Genomic DNA, 20,575 nt, shown 5'->3' with positions numbered 1-20,575 from the left:
TCTCTCCAGTGAGGAGCCGAGCGCGGGCGGCGCGGGGGGAGGGGCGGTGGCAGAGAGAACAGCCAGTTGTTTAAAATCCTTCTAGAGCAGTTTCTAATTCCCCCCTTGCGCCGGGGTTCGGAGGGGGGAGGGGGGAAAGAGAGCGGGAGGAGGGAGGAGAGCGGAGAGGGAAGGAGGGAGGGAACCCGGGAGGGAGGGAAGGAGGGAGGAGACTGCCGCTTAGGCTGTAGCCGCCACCGCGCGCTTCGGAAGGCCGGAGGGAGGAGGAGGCCTGTCAGTCTCGCGCGTTGCCTGGGCGAAGGGGGCGGAGCTTTAGCGTGGGGCGGCCAATAGTGGGGGTGGCTGCGTGGGTCGCCATGGGGACGGGGCTGTTCCCGGGGAGGCTGTGATGGGTTGACAGGTGCGTGACAGTGGGAGCTGCTCTCGGCACAAGCATGTACGGCAAAGGCAAGAGTAACAGCAGCGCCGTCCCGTCCGACAGCCAGGCCCGGGAGAAGTAAGTGTCTCCGCTTCTCACCCACCTCCGCCTTCACACGCGCGCACACACACGCACGCACTCGCACACTCTCTTGGAGACACACAGACCCAGACACTCTCTGCCCGGGGAGAGCCGGGGGTGGGCTGGCAGGGGGAGGGGTACGCGAGGTGGGGGCGTGCGGTGCGGGGAGCGGCTGTTTCCCAGGAGGTGCTCGTGCGGGGCGGGCGGCCTTGGGGGGCTACCGGCGGGAGGGAACGAGTGTGCTGGGGGGCGGTGGCGGTGCTGGTGCCGAGGACGGAAACTTGTTTGGGTGATTGGGGGAAATAACCTACGGGTTCACCTCCTCACAAAGTAACTTTAGAGCTGGGGTCCGGGGCTGCGGGGACCCAGAGCGCTGCCGAGGGTCGCGGAGGGAGCGGGAGGGGGCAGCTGCGTGGAGGAGGGCTCGCGGTGGGAATGTGGGTGTTTGGAGCGGCGGGCTGGGGTCGGGGCAGGCAGCGCGAGGGGCGCTGCGGCCGGGGCTCCGGCGCCGGGATTTGGGGCCGGGATCGCCGGACGAGTCGAGGGCGGCGGTGCCGGGCGCGCGGCGGGCGGAAGCCGGGCGCGGAGCGACCGAGCGGGGCCCCGCGGGGCGCGGAGACGCGCGCTGGGCGCGGAGGGCGTGTGCGGGCGTGGGCTGGGTGGGCGTCCGGGCTTTTTCCAGCCCGCGGAGGGACTGGGCGTTCGTGGTGCCCCGTGCCTAGCGGGACTGGGGTGGTCGGGCGCCGCTGAAGTTTGGGAGACTAAGAAGGACCGAGTTCTTGGGGGAGGAAAAGTGTGCTGGCGAGGAGCGGGATCTGCTGGAGCAGGCTGGTGTTTCTGCCTGTCGCAGCAGACCCAAGTCCGTGGCGGCGGCTGGAGAACTTTTTTTGGAGACTTGCCGCCTCCCTCCCAAACGTCTGGGGGCCGCGGCTGCCTCGGCACCGGGCGGGGCGGCCCCCGAGGGGCGGTGGTCGTGGGGCGCGTGGAGTGGGAGTTGTGTGAGCTGCAGCGGCCGGCGGGAGGAGGTTTGTCTGGGGGTGCGCTAGGAGCAGTGGTCCGAAAAGGGATTTGCCGGAAGGGGAGAAGCGTTGAGTGGGGAGACACAGGTGTTAACTCCGGTGGGAGCCCAGAGGAGGCCTGCGAGAAGAGAGCCCCTCCCGTCCCGGGATGCCACCGTCACGGCACACTGCTAAGCAGGGCTGTTTGCTGCTATTCTTACGTATTTGCAACGGTGATTTGGTTGTTACTAAAAATGAGAGCGAATAGTGACTGTGACCACTGAGGAAGAACCCCTCTTTTCTGTGCAGCAGATCAGTGACTCCCAGTAACCACCTCCACTCTGAGGTTTGAGGCTTATCCTTGTCATTGAACGCGCTCTGCCTTTCCGAGGGGGTTCAGACTGGGGGAAAAGTCTGAGAGCATCTTTCAAGAGCTACTTTGGTTACCTTGCGCTCGGAAGTAGCTGCCTGAATAAAAACCCAAAACTGAGACGACCGAGTTTCTCTCCTTGCTTTGGGGAGTTAGTAGGCTTCTGAAAGTTTCTTTTGCCCTAGGGATGAGAACGTGTCCTAATCTTCGTGTTGGCAGCAACACACACAATTCCCGTAGGATTTAGGGGTGGCAGGCCTTGATGTAGCAAAACAAACAAAATTAACGGAGCGATGCTGGTTTTGTTTTGTTTTCCAGAGGTATTTTCTGAGGAGATAGATTTAGAATTTAGTTGATGTGCCATGAAAAATACAAAAGACAGTATTCTAGCCTTGTTAAGAAATAGCAGTTACTAGAACTTAAGTTTTGAAATAACAGCCCAATTTATGTGCATTAATCATTTGGTTGTAATAGACCTGAAAAGATAAAAACAAGATGTTTTAATGATTACAGAGTATTGGGATCTCATATTACTGAGAGTGAAGGAATTGAACTGTATTGAGACCTTTCGGGGTGGTTGAATTTCAGAGTCAAAGTAATGTTGGATTTTAGTTAGGTTTCCAGGAATAGTTGAATCTAATCTGTATCCTGATAACTTTGTAAAAAAAAAAAATATTATCTGAGATAAAAATGAGAATGTAACGTATTTGTGGTCCTTTCTAGCCTAATTCTGTGATTCTGCCATGAAAAATAATTGCCACTTTTGCTGTCCAATCTACCAAACTGAACACCAAGTAACATCTACTCTTGTAAGCAAAGTGGTGAGGGTTCTGCTAGATGGTGCTATTTGATTTAAATATGTTTCTTCCATTCATTACAATTGGCAGAAGGAATCCTGGACTAGCTTGCCTTATGAACTATATATAGATGAAGAGGCCACTTTTGGGGAACTGACAATGACTGCTCTGAGTTAATTGTTGTTGCATTAATTTCTGGGTGAACGCTGTTTAAATCTAAGACAAACATTGAGGTAGATTCTATTTCATACAATAAACTTAGTTTCATTTTGATGAGAGCATTGATTTGATCTCTCAGTTTTCCCCTTTATTATTATTCACTTGGGACTTTAATGGCACTGTTCTACAACAGTGTGCTAACTTCTGAAGATAAGAATTTTGAAGTTGTCTTTAAAGTGGATATTACCAGATTAAAAATAAAACATAAGGTGGCATATTTAAAAGGTACCTGAGCAAAGAAGTGTTCTCTTTTAGTAAGGAAATTAGAATTGTTCTGATCTTAAAAATCACAGACATAATTTGTTTTTCAGTAATAAATATGTAAGTATTTTAATAAAAAATTCTAAAAATGAGTTAAAATGAATAATGGGATGTATATGAAAATACTGGTTTTGTAATGTGTCGGGAAATGCATTTTCTAATGAGTTCATGGCCTGATAGCTGACAACTGCTTATTATATCTTTGCTTTCTCTTTCATTAAGAACCCACTATGTGGAATACTTGAAATTAATTTGTAGGTTTTTTATAGCAGGTATAGTTTCAGTATGTAGTTCTGAACATAAAAATGGCCAGAGTCAGGTTAATTGTTTATTTTGTTGTTTTAAAGATGGGACAGATCATGTCTATACAAATATTTTGATTAGGTTTAATTGTAGATGGAGTGATTGAAAACCCTTGGTGGGAGGTGGGATGTTTGTATAGAAATTTAAATTCTGATCCTGTTAGGTCATTTCCCACTTTAGCAGGCTTTCTTTGTAACACTGATCACAATTGTAATTAAGTAACTATGTAATTGCTTGCCTAATGTCTGGCTTCCTCTAAAATGTAAGTTTTTTGAGGGCAAGGTATGATGCTTCTAATTTCTTCTCTGAGGTATCCTTGACATTAAGAATAATGCTTTCATACGTCTGAAGCACCAAATAAATACTGTTGAATAAATGAAGATGTTAGACTCAAAGGAATTTCTTTCAGTGTGGAAAAAAAAAATTATTTCAGTGACCTCCAAAATAGGGACTTTGAAAGTTTGAGTTCCACATTCTCTAGGTTAGTTGTATTTCAAAAATAGCCAGTGGCAACAAAACAGTAATTATTATTTATTTCTTATTCTATGTGCCTGTCGCTGTGCTTGGCGCTTTTTGTATATTTTCTCTAATTCTCCCAACAATTCTGCAACATAGTAGTGTTTTTTGTTTTGTTTTGTTTTTAATTAAATAAGAAGACCCAGGGACACACTGCTAGTTGGATTTCCAACAACGATTTCTCTAACTTTAGAACCTGTGGTTAAAGCTGAAAGATACATTTTTCAGTGTACCAGATTGCCTTCCTGATCTAGGGTAGGATGCTACAGGTTTAGAGAACAGTATTACATAATCATATATAACACACTTTAGAAATTTAATCACATATGAATTCTCAACCTTAGGTGCACCTTGATGCTTATAACTTCCATTTTAACAGACTGTGGGCAAGGCATAGAAATTTTAAGAGTAAAAAGTTGGAAACCTAAAATAATGAAAGATGCTTGTTCATTTTTTTTTTTTTTTCATCTAGGAATTTTGTTTTACCATTCAAGTTTTGAGATAAGACATTGTAGCTGTGAACAATTGGTGTATGAAATGTTACTGAGCTTTAAGCCCCACTGTATGCCACATTGCCACTAAAAGAATAACTGGCACCTGTAAATAGATGAGTAGTGATACTACTCTTCGTAAACTAATTTTATCTTATAAAATTATATGATAGAACAGAGATGAATCTTCTATAAAGCAAAGTTGAACATAAGATGCACATACCAAACAATGACATCATATTAAGTAAACTTTTGAGAAACTACAGAAATCAAACTATGCATCTAACCTGAGTCTCTGTCTGAAAAGTAACTTTGGTTTTTCAATTATGAATCTTTTTTTAGTTGAATATACCAAGAAACAAGTACCATATGCTCATTTTTAAGTGGTTAAAGTCTAATGAACATTTAAATACTGCTCCATATAGTGAAGTGTTTATAGGAGTTAGTATCTGCCAGCATCATTTTATTCCCCTCTTTTTTTTTTTTTTGTTACTCCCCTAAAAAAATTATAAACTTTTTTTTTCTTTCTTCCTTTCTGACAAATAAAGTTAAGACAAGTGAAGTTATACAAATCTCTTCAGAAACTTGATTGATGGGCAGTTAACATAGTTCAATCAAGCCTTTTGGGGAATGAAATTTTCTGTATTTTATTGACTCCCCCTTCCCAATCCTCAGGATGTTTCTTCCAGATACCTATGAGAATTTTTCTTTTGATTGATCTCTTTTCTATTATTGTAGGAAAATCTAAAAACCAATTTTTGAAGGAACAAAGCTAAAGAAAAAAATATGTAAGATGTTGAGAGTTAAAATTTAGTATTGTTTATCCAGAAATTTATTTTGGCTCTTAGAAATAGTATTAATGTTGTAATGTATGTTTTCACTGCAACGTGAAAAGTTTATTCCCAGTCTTTAGAACCAGTTCGCTATATAAAACCAAATCAGGATGAAAACATCGTTAAATTTTAGTTGCTCTGCAGTAGTGGACCAAATGTGTCTCACATTCTCAATTATTACTAGAAAAGAGAATTATGTTGTTTTAAAATTAAAACACATTCTGTGGGTAGGGGTTGAAATACCTGGGTTGCGGTTTATTAACATTTCAACCCAATAGGTTAGAGTTAAAAGTAAACTTTGGGAAAAAATAATTTTGAATTTAGAATCTTTTTTTTCCATAGAGATCACAACTGTTACATTAATGTTGGGGCTTAGGATTGAGGGTTAATGTACTGGATTTAGAAGACATGATCGTACTTCTCAGAATATATAGCTTAAAAATATGTAGTGAAGATAATTATAATTTTATTTTTGAAATATGTAGTGATATTCTCTACTAGGGTAATGTACATTATTGCTTTGACATTGGTATGGGAATGATGAAACATTTGCATGCTGGTGACGTTTGTAATTGTAATACGTGAACCTCTGTAAACATGCTAAAATATTAATTTTATTAATAACTTATTGTTTCCCTAGGGAAGGACTTAAAATAGCATTGGAGCAATAGAATAAGATATATTTGTTAATACCTGAAGAGAGTTTGGAATAAAAAATAAGTGCTTGGATTTAGATTTTAAAATTTACTTATCCAATTTTGTATATATTTTACATATTTAACATCTATTCATGTAAGGTTTTGTTAACATCTGTGTATAACTTCATATGACTAGGACTGTGAAAGTTATTTGACTGTTATACCAAAATCCTGTGTGTACTACCAAAATGATCTGAAGAGTGGTCCATCAAAATTTATGTCTTGTTTTCAGTAATGGTAGAGTAATAGTAGAAGCTATTCTTACCTCCCCCAAACTGTTTATCTTATTCACTGTGTGAGGACATTGAAAAACAGGTGGAAAAATGATCCAGCCAGGGAATAATAGGGTTTTTCCAGGTGACTTTTAATAGCTTTGCAGGCTGTCCAAATTTATGGTTGGTCATAATGGGTAACTGGTAATTTTTGTTAGAGTAAGTTAATAGTTAAAGATTTTTGAAAAGTGGAGCTAATAATGTTATTGGAATATTGACACAACTAAAAATTTATCTGGACTCAGAAGCACCTGGACAGTTCCGACGCAATGAAAGAATTAATATTCATTTCTTGTTCATCTTTAAAAGAGAAACTTCAGTTGGTGTCACTTTTAGTAGTCACGAAACTACTCTCACATTTTACTTTAAGAATTTTGATGATTCTATTTGATTTAGGACCTAAACAGCTTTCCAGCAGTAATGAGCCATCATAGCATTTCACATCACAATTCAGCTGGAGTGAGCTTGAACCAATGACCTGGCAATCTCCTGTTTTTGATCTGCATTAATTTTGCTTCATGGAATATCATATAAATAGTTCGGCACAGAAAAAATTGTAGAGACTGATGTATAATATTTTATCCTTTTTTCCCTATTTTTAAGGATTTTTTTGTAATTGTAAGTATAAGACAGTTTTAATACCTATTATAGTTTTAAAATAAAATTTGTTTATTGAGAGAGACAGAGGGACTGAGGGGGAGAGAGAGAGACAGAGAGAGGGAGGAAGAATGAGTGGGGGAGGGATAGAGAGAGAGCGCGCGAGAGAGAATCCCAAGCAAGCTCCACACTGTTGGCACAGACCCCGATGTGGGGCTCCATCTCATGAGTCGTGAGATAATGACCTGAGCTGAAATCTAGCAGATGCTTAACCTACTGACCCACCTAGACACCCCAATAACTAATATATTTTAATTATTAATTAGTATAATCTAAACCATATTAAAATACTGGTGAAATATTTGTGAAGGTAAGAATAGTAGATGAAAAGTTATATGTGGCTCTGTCCATGTAAGCTCAGAGAGGAGTTGGTGCTCAAAACAGGCTCTTGCCTGAAATTGATATGGTTATTTTTTTTTTAGTGATCTGATATTTGGCTTGAATCTTCTTTTATTTACCTACTTCAGGCTTGAGAAAGAACCAAAGCTACTTCACTGATAGAAGAAAGCTAGGTAAATTCATTATTCTATTAAACTTGATTTTATTTAAACAGGATTAAAATAAAGGTTTTCTGTAAAATAAAATCCTAAATACTTCATGAAGAGCTTGTGGAATTTTGCCATAGAAAGTTATTTTTTTAATATTAACAATGACAGCAGTGCTATCATTTGCGTATTTTGTTTGTTTTGGCCCTTTACTTGCATTGTCTCATTTAATCCCTCCAAGAATCCACTAGATTGTAGGTGCTATTTTCTGTTAATGTTACAGAAGAAACAGAGGCTTAAGAGTTTGTCATGCTTTTGGCGGCAGGTATTAAGACAGGAGATAGAAAATGGTTTAATTGATCAGGGTTTAAAAATAAATCTCACATAACAGGATGTCTGGAAGAGGTAGTTTCAGAGTTGATTCAGTACCTCAAGAATATCAGGGATCATTTTCTTTATCATTCCTCATCGTTTCCCTCCAATCAACACAACATCCCTGCACCACATTCCCAGTATCACTTCCTTGTGCAGCCAAGTCAAAGGCAGGAAGAAGGGTAAGGTTTTTCCTTGTGTCTAATTAATTAAGGAAGAAAACCTTGAAGTTACTTAGCAGATATCTTCTTAGGCCATATGGAAGAGAATTGCAACATTTCCTACCCCTACTTTAAACCAATTACTGGCAAAGGTAATGGGATTATTATAATTGGCTTAAATAGGTCATCTTCATCCTCTGAATCGGAAACCTTGTCTCCATTGTGCCTCAACTACCTAAACAAAACTGGAGATCTTTGGCCAGGAAGATGTATCTTGAGGATATGGAGAAAATACAATGGGTCCCTCCTTTCATGGGTCTTACCTTCAAGGTTGAAGGAAAAACATATAAACAAGTAAATAAATGTGGTAGGCAAGTTCAGATAGTCAAAGGAGCTAAAAAAAAAAAAAAAAAAGTAATAAAGTAGGGTAATATAGACCGTGAGTGGGAGGCGATGGTAGACTTGGTAGTCAGGGGAAGGTTCTTAGAGAAGGAGACATTTAAGTAGGGTCCTGAGTAATATTTAAAGTATCAGTCATGAGAAGTTTAAGGGTTAGAGCATTTCAGATAGGTCTAATAATTGAGGAAATCTTTTAGCATCAGCATAATTAATCAAAGATTTATAAAATATTAGTCAAATTTGGAAAAAGAACCGCTTCCTAGAGCCTGGCTTTGTTTTTTACTGAGGAATTGGATGGTGGGTCTAGTTTTTCTGGGCTTTCCTAGCTAATAAGATTGACTGTCTTTCATTTCCTGAAGGCAGGGATGTACTTGTTCTAATAAGAACAGTGGAGCATATGGCTTTTATAATAATGTTGATAGAAATAGCAAAGATTTATTAAACACTTAAAACCTATCGTTTTGGCAAAGGATGGTACAACTGGTGTAATTATTTCTCATAAATTTCCCAGGTTGGATTAGACCCTCTTATTTATGTAACCTCTCCTTTTCCTTTTCACATCCATCATAAATTAATGAATTATTTGTATGATGTTTTGTTTAATGTCTCCTCTCCAGGTTAGATTGGAACCTCTCTGAGGCCAAGAGCCATAGTGTCATCTTCTCAGGTGTATTCCTACTGCTTAGCATAGTGCTTGGAATTCTGATTGGGTATTTGTGGAATAAATGGATTCAGGATGTAACCAATTATAAAAATATCTAACAGGATGTCACTATATCTGGTTTATTTTCTTTTCAATATTCTAATATTTGGTACCAGTATTGTGAGGTAATTTCTAAAGAAGAGTTTTCTATAATGTGGGAATTTAGTGGTCATTTTGTGAATTTCGGGACTATAGGAGACTACCTATTGTATTACTCAGAGAAATGTGTGTATTTTTAATATGAATTTTTAATATGAATTTTCAATTAATAAGAATAATCTCCTTTTCTTGTTATTTCAACAAATTTAATAATATAAACAGAATTATACTTTATAGTTTCAAGGTATTTTAATATACATTATTTTATTGAAGTCTCATAATAATTCTGTGAAATAGATGATAATTCTCATTGACTCTTGATATTTATAGGTAGAAATTCTTACTCAGGTAGGGTAATAGAGTTGTGGGAGAAGTGAGGCATATTTAGATTTTCTTTTGGTTCCAGGGTCAGTGTTTCTTTTATTATACTATGGCTACCTCTTTTAAAATGAGAGATTAATGTATATTTTAAGAAGGCTTATGTATGGGTTTGATTAAACCTAGAATCATGGATTAGATAATAGTTAAAAGTATATGTCAGTAGTTTGGTTAAATGAAAAATATTGTTATAGTATGAGTTAAACACAATCTTACACAATTATTTAACTCCAAGAATGCTACATTATAAATAAAATCTGATTTTGGTTTGAATCCTTATGCTTTTGTTATGGAAGTTGGTTTGGAATTTGGGGTAGGTTGGATTTCTAATTTATGAACGTTTAGGCTCTTTGATCAAGGAACTCTTCTCTATTCCTTTACCAGTTAGTTTTGATTTGGAGAGCTGGAATAGCAATAGGGAAAGGGAACATCTGTAATAAGGAAGGGAAAGTCTTGATATGGATTAATGATAGACTATTCCCTTGTTGTTTTCTTTTTTATCGTGATAAAATAGTACAACATAAAATTTACCGTTTTAACAAGTTTTAGGTGTACGTTTTAATGGCACGTTCACATTGTTATGCAACCATCACCACCATCCACCTCTAGAACTTTTTCATCGCCCCAAACTGAAACTCTGTACCTGTTAAATAACTACCCACTTCCCCTTCCACCAGCCTCTGGCAACCACCATTCTATTTTTTGTCACATGAATTTGACTACTGTAGGTACGTGTATGAGTGGAACCATGCAATATTTGTCTTTTTGTGTCTGGCTTTTTTTTTTTTTTTTTTTTTTTTGCTTAAATCCTTAGCACCTTCATGAAGTAGGTATAATTATCATTTTACATATGAACAGAGTCTCAGTGAAGTTATATACTTTGTCCAAAGCCTTAGTAAGTTGCATCGTCTGGATTCAAATTCAGATTTCTTCCTTCAGTGCCAATTTTAACCATTTTGCCTGAGTGTTTCATTGCTTAATAATGGGAAAAATAATGGGAGTTGTGAGGGTGGGGAGTGGGAGGGAGTTTGGTTAGTTCTCTTCTCATATATCTATCATTTTTAGTTGGGGTGGGATGCAATAGAAAAGAGAGACGTTAAGGAAAGCGTCTTACATCTGCCAAAAAGGTGGGCAGAATTATATAGCTACCAAAAGTACTCCACAGATAGATCCAAATTCTTTATGTGATATCTGAGATTTAACAACTTGAATGTAATGCTTGTCAGAGGAAGATGCCAATTAGGCGCTCAGGTTATAATTGCAGGTAAAGCATTTTCTCCATTCTTCTTGTATGTAGAGGTGAAGTAATCTGGCATAAATTGCTTTCCTTAGTAAATTTTAGAGTCAGAAATAAACAGATGAGGAATATGTAATGTATCAAAAAAAACTTTCTTCTCTAATTATGAGTCTTCCAACCAGCATATGACTTGTTGGTTTTTTGTTTGTTTTTTTGGCTAGGGCATCTGGAAAGTTCCATGTGCTCTAGGAGCAACAGTACAACCATACTGAGTCTAGTACTATAGTACTATAGTACATTTCCATAGTACTAAATATTAGAAAAATAGAAACATTTCCTTTGTTCATTTTTTTACAGCATCATGAGCTGCTTGTCATTTATAACTGGATTAAAATTATGTGATGATTATGCTTTATTCAGTGCATTTAAGCAGTAGTAGTTATTATGAAGCTATTAAAAGTATTTCAATTAGCATTTTTAAAATCTTGATTTAAACTGAAAGACTGATATGGTTATTCTTTCATTTAGAAAGACTGTAATGGAAAAACTTAAGTGAAGTTTCTTACCATTGAATACATTACATGCACACAATATATGTGTGTGTATGTGTATATAGTGGGAATAGTTTTTAGGTAGGAGTTCATCTTGGGAAATGACTTAATAATTTATTTTGAATTCAAATTGGTGCTGGGTCAATTATGTAAGTGAGTTGGATTTATAAATTCAGGACCAAAAAGATTTGAGTGTAGGCAAGTCTGTATTAAACATTGGTGCTGATGCTTTTCCATAGGATGAGTATATCATTAGCCAGAGAACTCATAGCAAGCATTGGCAAAAATGTTGTTAGTTGCCAATTATTTCTGTGTTTGTATTAGCTCGATCCCCAGCAGGATTGCTCCTTCAAAAGGAAAACCGGACAGAGTTCCAAGCAAGTATGTTTAAGGTTAAAACCCACCAGGGATGGAGGGACACCCAGGAGTTAGCAACAAGGGAAGCTTTACCCCTCTTAGTTCTTTTAAAAAAAAAAAAAAATTTTTTTTAACGTTTATTTATTTTTGAGACAGAGAGAGACAGAGCATGAACGGGGGAGGGACAGAGAGAGAGGGAGACACAGAACCGGAAGCAGGCTCCAGGCTTGGAGCCATCAGCTCAGAGCCCAAGGTGGGGCTCGAACCCACGGACCGCGAGGTCGTGACCTGAGCTGAAGTCGGACACTTAACGGACTGAGCCACCCAGGCGCCCCTACCCCTCTTAGTTCTGAAGGGGAAAGGGGGCAATCTACCACAATCTGGTGAGTGCTATGGTCATTGCAGAAAGACCACCCTCCTGGACCTGAGATTTTATGAAGAGGGCCACTGCCACTGTCAAACCCCCTGTAAATAGAAGCTGAAGGCCCCGCAGGGAAGAGATCTTCTCTCTATTCCTGCCATCTCATAAGCTGATGCCTCCTTTCTGTAGAACCCAACTGGAGTCCAGATGGCAAGGGAAATGAGATAATATACTCTTTAGAGATCAGCCTCTTAGGTCACAGCAGGGCAGAAAGGGTAGAGAGTAGATCTGTTTGGGATGCTTGAGTGGCTCAGTCGGTTAAGCGTCTGATTCTTGGTTTCATCCCAGGTCTTGATCTCATGGTTCATAAGATCCAGCCCCGCATTAGGCTCTGCACTGACAGTGTGGAACCTGCTTGGGATTCTTTCTCTCCCTTTCTGCCCCTAACCCCCTCAAGCTCACATGCTCTTGCTCTCCTTCTTTCTCAAAATAAATAAATAAACTTAAAAAAAAATGAAAGAAATGTTAACTGTCTCTCTTTGTCAGCTTACCTTGATCCTCCTGAATCAGATCTGAATAACAATGCAGTCTCTGCCCACCAGGACTTTACTTTCCAGATGGGACTCAACTATTGGTCCCGTTTTTTTTGTTGTTTTTTTTTTTTTTTTTTTAAGTTTATGTGCAGCTGAAGCAATCACATGAGGGAACCCATGTTACCTTGCTAGGAAACAAGCACTATGCGTATGTAGAAGGTGCATGGGAATTCTGAAAAGAGGCATGAATCCAGCATAGGGCTATGATATTCTCAGGAGATATTCCTAAGAGGATGTTTATTAAACAAGAAATAAGCATTAGCCACATTTGAGTTCGATGGGGGCACAGAGTAAAGAGTATTCTAGGAAGTGAGAGAAACAGGTACAGAAGCAGGAAAGTATTAAGGAGTATGCTATATTCGGTGAACTATAAGAAAGTTTGGTATGACTGGATATGCTGTAGAATAGGTGTAAGATAGGCTGCCAGATACGTTTGGCTAGTTAAACAGGAGCTATTTCAAGAATGACCTTGAATGACAGCTTGACCTGAGAGAGAAGCAATTTTAAGCAGAAAAGTGACATCATCTGAGGTACATTTTAGAAGAATCATTCTGGAAGTAATATGGAAGGTGGGGTAAAGGGTGAGACAGAAATGTTAGAAAGCTATTGTAATAAGTAAGCCGTGGTAATAATACATCATGTTTCTTTTTTTTTTTTTTTAATTTTTTTTTTTTCCAACGTTTATTTATTTTTGGGACAGAGAGACACAGAGCATGAACGGGGGAGGGGCAGAGAGAGAGGGAGACACAGAATCAGAAACAGGTTCCAGGCTCTGAGCCGTCAGCCCAGAGCCTGACGCGGGGCTCGAACTCACGGACCGCGAGATCGTGACCTGGCTGAAGTCGGACGCTTAACCGACTGCGCCACCCAGGCGCCCCAATACATCATGTTTCTACCCTAGTGGCAGTCCAGCAGATGTCTTAGGATATAGAATACAGAGGACTTGGTGACTTAAATGTGAAAACATTAGAATTTTTAAGATGGCTGTAATTATGGATAGAAGTTTCATTCATAGCCTTGGAGGGACTACAGAAGGAACAACAGATAGGAGGTGTAAGGAAGAAGATGATGAGTTCAGTTTGAGGTGCCATTCATACCTAGAGATGGAGCATGTTCAGAGGAAATCAGATGTGTTGTTCTTGAGCTGGGCTGGGAGTGTAGGGAGGTTTCTAGGCTGGAGGTACAAAATCAAGAAAGGATGGGGAAAGAGAAGTAACACTTGTAAGCATAAGGTACCTGTGTTTCAAGCATTGTGCCAGACACCTTTGTTCATATTTTATGTCATTCTTTAACCAGTGCTGTGAAATTGGTAGTATTATCTCCATTTTGATGAGGAAACTAAAGCTTTAATAAGTAAGTTAGCCAAGTCACACATGTCAAACCAGGAATCTGAACTCAGGTATAGCTCATTCTTTGTCTCTTAAAAAAAAAAAAACAACTTTAGGGGTGCTTGGGTGGCTTAGTGGGTTTAGCATCCGACTTTGGCTCAGGTCATGATCTCATGGTTCATGAGTTCAAGCCCCCCTTGGGGTAAGCATGAGCCCTGCTTTGGGTGAGCCCCAGTTCTATCTTTCTTCCTCTTCTTCTCTCTCTGTCCCTCATTCACTTGTGCCCTCCCCCCCAAAAAAACTTTATTGAAGTATGACATTCATGCAAGAAAAGTGCCCATATCATATGTGTACAGGTTGATGAATTTTCACTAACTGAACACACCAGCATGACCAAATACCCACATCAAGAAAAAACTTCACCAACACCCCAGAAGCTGCACACATACTGTGCACCTTCAGCCCCTCAACATTTAGCAGCAGAAATTGGTTTTCTTCCTTATACATGGCCTAATTTTCTTCACTAGTATAATCAGTTAAAGCCGTGAGATGGGAATGAAATCATCCTTCATGGGAATGTCCAGGGAGAAAGTGTGAAGAGACCACAGATGGAACATTAGGGAATATTTAAGGGACAAGTGGAAGAGGAATTTGAGGCAGACTGAAAAGGAATACCAAGGACATGAGAGGGAAACTCCTAAGGACTGGTGTCACAGAGGTCAAGGAAGGGGACTTTGGTGAATGGAGGCCTGAGTTACTGAGTTATGCCAGCTATATAGTAGAATGAATGAGGAGGTTAAACAAGGGTCCAATTTTTAGAATAAGAGATTATCTGTGAATTTAGGGAGAATAGTTTCACTGGAGTGGACCTAAGCTAGCATGCAGTGTTTTAAGGAATTGAATATAAAGAAGGAAGGTGGAGACATCAAATGTGGACAGCCTCACTTGAGAAAGGAAGCAGAGAAAAGACTAAGTACAGAAAGATTGAGATTTTTTACTTGGCTAATTTTGTATGTGCGGGTGTTAGTAGGGGGACGCTATTTGATTCTGTCATCTTGTAAAGAAGTTTTCTAGAAACAAAGTTTCATTAGTACTTTAGTTGTGTGGGTGGAGAGGGGTGATTTTGGAGAGGTGGGGGAAGCTACCTTGATCAGCTAAGGCAAGCTTCTGAAAGCTAACAAATTCTGTGTTCATCCTGAGGCTATTTGGGATCCACTATAAGGTTTTTTACTTTATTTTTGAGAGAGAGAGAGAGAGACAGAGAGAGAGACAGAGAGAGAGACAGAGAGGGAGAGAGAACATGCGTGAGTGTAAATGAGTGGGAGAGGGGCAGAGAGAGGGAAAGGATCTGAAGCAGGCTCTGTGCTGACAGCAATGCAAGGCTGGAGCTCACTAACGGTGAGATCATAACCTGAGGTGAAGTCATGACCTGAGCTGAGGTCAGCTGCTTAACAGACAGAGCCACTCAGGTGCCCCTCACTGTAAGGTTTTTAAGCAGGGAAGTAACTTGAACAGAGTTTACTCTCTACCCTTGTGAAAACAGGAAATAAGTCGTCCGAGATGTTAAAAAATGTCAATTCCATTTTACCCAGATGTAATAACGCACAGATGAGTTGATAAATATGTTTTGTTAGTTTTAACAGGACAAACGTAAGCTCAGAGGAAAGCAATGGACATATTGAAATGATATGAAGTATGGTTTATTACTGATCTTCCATTTTTATGTAACATTTCACAATAAAATTTGTAACACTTTTGCACTGTCAACAGGCAAGTTTATAAAATATGTTGTGAAATATTTGTAAAACACTAATTCCATATTATTACTTATTTAAAAATATATTTCAGTTAATTTTTATTTATTATTTTTATTTTGTTTTATTTTTTAATTTTTGATACAGAGGGAGACAGAGCAAGAGTGGGGGAGGGGCAGAGAGAGAGAGACACACACACACAACCTGAAACAGGCTCCAGGCTCTGAGCTGTCAGCACAGAGCCCCATGCGGGGCCTGAACTCATGAACTGTGAGATCATGACCTGAACTGAAGTCAGACGCTCAAGAGACTGAGCCACCCAGGCGCACCTTCAGTTAATTTTTAAAGTATAAGTTAGATTAAGTCCTGTGTAACATATCATTCATAGCATAATTGCCTTTTACATAAATCTCATTACTGTTTTATTGGAGGTTTGAAATGTAACTGATAGGATTAGGGTTGTTATTTATTTTTTTGTTATATAGTTAAAAGATATATTAAGTTTTGTCAATATGTATTTTATATAATTCACAACATCCAGCATGAGATGAATTAAAGTTTACAACCATTGCTGTTCTAAGCAAAATCCCAAAGTAGTTTCCCTTGGTCATTAATATAGCAATTCTTGCATTCAGGTAAAATCAACAATGAAGAGCATATGCAGGTCAATTTGATTTTTCTTGTGGGAACTTGAATAAAGTGGCATTTATTTGAAAGATCTTCCAGTAAGGGCAGTGGTCTTGATATGAATTAGAAAGTAACCAATTATTGATTGGAGAGGCAATGATGGTCCTGGCTTAAAGATTGTATAGCCTACCATCTTTGAATGTTTTCTTTCTAAGTGCTTATTAAATATAGAAAAATCTACTTAAATTCATGAGGCTCTGTATGTAGTAAGTCCATTTACCTTTGCTGGTTGGTTGCTTATATGGTGCATAGTAAGAATTTATACTATGGATATACTTCTTATTATCTGTTTTGCTTCTCCTCTTGCCAAGGCTAGGAACTTTGAAATATGTAAGTTACTTATGTTGTGTAGTAGTAGCCTGCTGTCATTTAAAATACAGTCGAGGGAGGGAGATGCTTGCATTGAACTAAACAAAAACCAAGGTGAAAAATATCTTATTTTAGGTTTACCAGGCCTTTAAATTATTAAAGATGGCTTTGAGATACTTTGCTATGTTGTCTATTTTATTACATTTTTTTTCTTGCTTACGGTTATTGTGGAAGTAATACATAAATTAAACAATGATCTTTTTACCTATGTGTTGAAGAAATTATAAAGGCAAAGTAACAGGTACAGGTACAAAGTAACAGGATTTTGCTTCTCCGTGTTATCTACCAACTCATTTAAGTAGCTTTAGCCCAAATAAAATAGTCTAAATTATCAATTCTAATCAGAAAATATCATTCTTGGGGCCCTGGGTGGCTCAGTCAGTTGAGCGCCTGACTTGATTTCGGCTCAGGCCCTATTCTGACAAAATATAGCCACTGTCACATGCTTTGGGAGATCTTTCAGTTTCCTAAGCTATATTGCTACTGGCAAATGCTGCCTAAAATTGTGACATTTGGGCAGATCAGAATGAGTTATATAGAAAGAGGAAAGGAATCAGTAAAAATCTAGGGTTAATAATTACTTAGATTTCTTAACAAATAAGATCCATTAGCAAAGTTGGAAGACACTATAAAGGACAATTCTTGAACTTGTTTGATTTTAAATAAAATAGTCTACTTTAGGTAAATTCTAATAAACTGATATTATGTGAAATATATAGCTTATCAGTGAGAATATTTCAATTTTAAGTCTAATGAATTACTACTTGTGTGGCTGAATTGGGGGTTTCTGACCTTCTCTTCCAGCTGTTGATGTATTGATGGGGATCCCTATAATCATAATTTATTATGAGCAAAGGAGACTCATTTTTCTGATGTCTGAAAGTCATGGGAGCCCTCTCTATTCCCTCTATGTCTACTACTATATGACTAGTTCTCCTCTGGCTGACTTCCAAGTTACATTTTTCATTCATTGGAATACTGAGATTGTTGGGGTGTTTAGATATATATATACATACACACACACATACATATATACACATATATATATGTGTGTGTGTGTGTGTGTGTGTATATATATATATATATATATATTGTGTTGGTGACTGATAGTATTTTATCTTGCTGATTTGATAGTGTTTTTATCTTGTTGTTTGACATTAAAATGAACTCAGGAAGACCTTTGTCTATTATTGGGAGATTCTAGATGTATTTATTTTGCTTGACAAAGAAGGCTACAATTTTAACAAGTTTATTAGAATATTTTAGAAATATAAATATTTTGATCCAAATTGGAGGGTCTTATAATTTAGAATTACTTTCTAAGACCTCTTTTCTTCCAGTTATGAGAGAATTATTCATTTAACTTTTTTAAAGGCAGAAGTTGAATGCTTTTTGAATGTGCTGTTTCCTAATTGTCTAAAATGACAAGAGATAACTTATAGCAATGTACTAGGCTGCTAAAATAGCTGACTGGAGGGAGTGCTTTTTTTTTTTTTTTTTTTTTTTTTAACTACAAAGGGCATAAGATATTCTATTTTAGTGATAGGTGTATCTGCATAAAACTCAATTTTACCTGTAGTCAGGGTTTCTTATATATGAATCTTTCAAAGTAACCAGGCTGCAGAGCTTTATACCAAAAGCAGCTTTGTGGTTTGACAGTGTTCAGATTGCTTGTTTTGCTTTTATTTATTTGCATATGTAATTTATTGTACCTGTAAAAAGGGAAGTTCTTATAAAAAGCAACAAAACAGGAAAAACAAGCAAGTTGTCATTTCTTCTGGTAGATTGTGATGTAGAGATTAGTTCAAAAAATTAAGTTTGAGAGATTCCCTTTAATCTTGGTAGAGTTTTGATAGGAAGTTGAACATGTAAAAGTAAAAGTATTTTCTTTAAAAATTAAATTAAAAATTAAGCACATTATTTACAAGATACTAAGAGTAAACTTACAGAGTACATTGGCATCAGTATTTATTGCATGTGTTGAATTCCAGAATATAAATTATAACTTTGTTCCATAAAGGCCAGTAATTTTTAATACATGTTTATATAGTATTTATCCATACTATGGGTCATGGATTATCACTTTATTTTGAAAAAAGAGAACTATGTTTTCATATTTACAAACTGAGAAAAAAGAATTAAGAAAAAATTGAAGAGCCAAATGGTTTAACATCATATATCATTGATTTTTGGATGTTCTTGTTTAAAATAATTTTATATTATGGTTCTGATTATGTTTTTCTACTTTTGATGTAGCTTTGTAAGGATTACTATTAAGACTTTCTAATTCACATAAGTGAATGATATCAGAGATAATCTTGATTTGACATAAGATCAAATCAAAGACCATTTTTTTAAGTTTATTTACTTGTGGGGAGGAGGGTAGAAAGCTGGGGGTGCTGAATGTGAGCCAGTGAGGGACAGTGAGAGAGGGAGAGAGAATCCCAAGCAGGCTTGGTACTATCAGTGCAGAGCCCAAGCCTGACTCCGGTCTCGAACCCAGGAAGCATGAGATCATGACCTTGAAATCAAGAATCCGATGCTCACCCAGCACCCCTCAAAGACGATCTTTTGGAACCAGTTTTAAATCCTTGAAGATAGAACTTCTCATTTTTCTATTTAAATTAATGTAATATAAGAAAATTCTGTTTTGGGTTTTATCTTATCATCTTCCCAAGTTACATAGAACCAACAGGGAGGAGAGAAGCAAAGTCGTGGATATTATCCTTCCCAAGTTACCTACAAATAACTGGTTCATTGTTTCTAAAGGAAGGGGAAAGGATATGTTCTAACTTGGATGATGGTTTCTTCTATAGATGTGTTGAAACCTGGAAATGGAAAAAAATCACATTAACTGAACTGTGTTTGGATAAGGTAGATGACTTTCTATTTTTTAAAGTTCTTTACTGGAATGGTTACTGGAACACTTGAAATGGATAAGCATTACTGCCTGAAGCTTATTAAGGCAGCCAGGAAATCTTTCACCCTTGCTTGGCATAAGTAAAGATACTTTTCCATAGGATATTGCCAAAGATTCATTTGGCTTTGCAATCACCTGGACTGTTGTGATTACTTCTTTAAGGCAATAATTATACTCTATGAAAATATCAATCATTACTTTTAAAATCTGGTCATCTAAAAAAGATGAAGGGTTAATGTATAATTTCTTAATAAACTATTAACATACTTGAATGACCTAAGGAAAATAAGATATTAAAGTAATGACTTCATCATCATCTGGCAGTCCGAATGAGGTAGATGTTACACTGTTTTATCCACAAAGAATCTGAGGATTAAGCAGTTAGAAACTTAAGGTCATACATTTCAGTATTTATAGAATATATGTGAACACTTTTTCCATCAAACATTTGTTTTTTAATGGATATAGAATTTCAGTGTTACTAGATGAAAAAATTCTGGAGATGTTTCACAACCATGTGAATATACTCAATACTACTTACTGTACACTTAAAGATGGTTAAGATGTAAATTTTATGTTATGTATTTTTTTTTTACCACATGCAAAAATACTATTTAGAAGCGATTTCATTTTTGTTTATTAAATACATTTTCAGTGAAGAATAACAGGATGTAAAATGTTCACTATTTTAGTTTGTCATCCAAAGTGAAACTACTGAAATTTTATTGCTTAAGAGTAACCTGAGTTTCTACTAGTTTTGGCCTGAGCTATAAAAAACCTAGTTTTTTTTTTCTTTACTATCAGAAAATTGTTTTTCTTTAAAAAATCTAGTCAATGATAGAAAGTTAAAAGATAAGATATAAATGAGAATTATGGTAGCACGGAATGAGTGTATTTCAGTTTGTCA

The 20,575-nt window shown here is 37.9% G+C and overlaps 1 protein-coding gene across 2 annotated transcripts in view; it reads left to right on the top strand.

Moving 5' to 3' along the window:
* The first annotated feature begins 356 nt into the window (after positions 1 to 356).
* Positions 357 to 20,575, top strand: part of SSBP2 (single stranded DNA binding protein 2) — a 323,509-nt gene continuing 303,290 nt past the window's right edge. For both annotated transcript variants that reach the window (XM_047861083.1, XM_047861074.1), the window contains exon 1: positions 357 to 496. In XM_047861083.1, coding sequence (XP_047717039.1) covers positions 435 to 496 — 62 coding nt within the window. In that variant the 5' untranslated portion in view covers positions 357 to 434. The remainder of the gene's footprint in view (positions 497 to 20,575) is intronic.

The sequence above is a fragment of the Prionailurus viverrinus genome, chromosome A1 (assembly GCF_022837055.1).
Source record: "Prionailurus viverrinus isolate Anna chromosome A1, UM_Priviv_1.0, whole genome shotgun sequence".
In the NCBI taxonomy this organism is placed as follows: Eukaryota; Metazoa; Chordata; class Mammalia; order Carnivora; family Felidae; genus Prionailurus; species Prionailurus viverrinus.
This window is presented reverse-complemented; position numbering and strand designations above follow the sequence as displayed.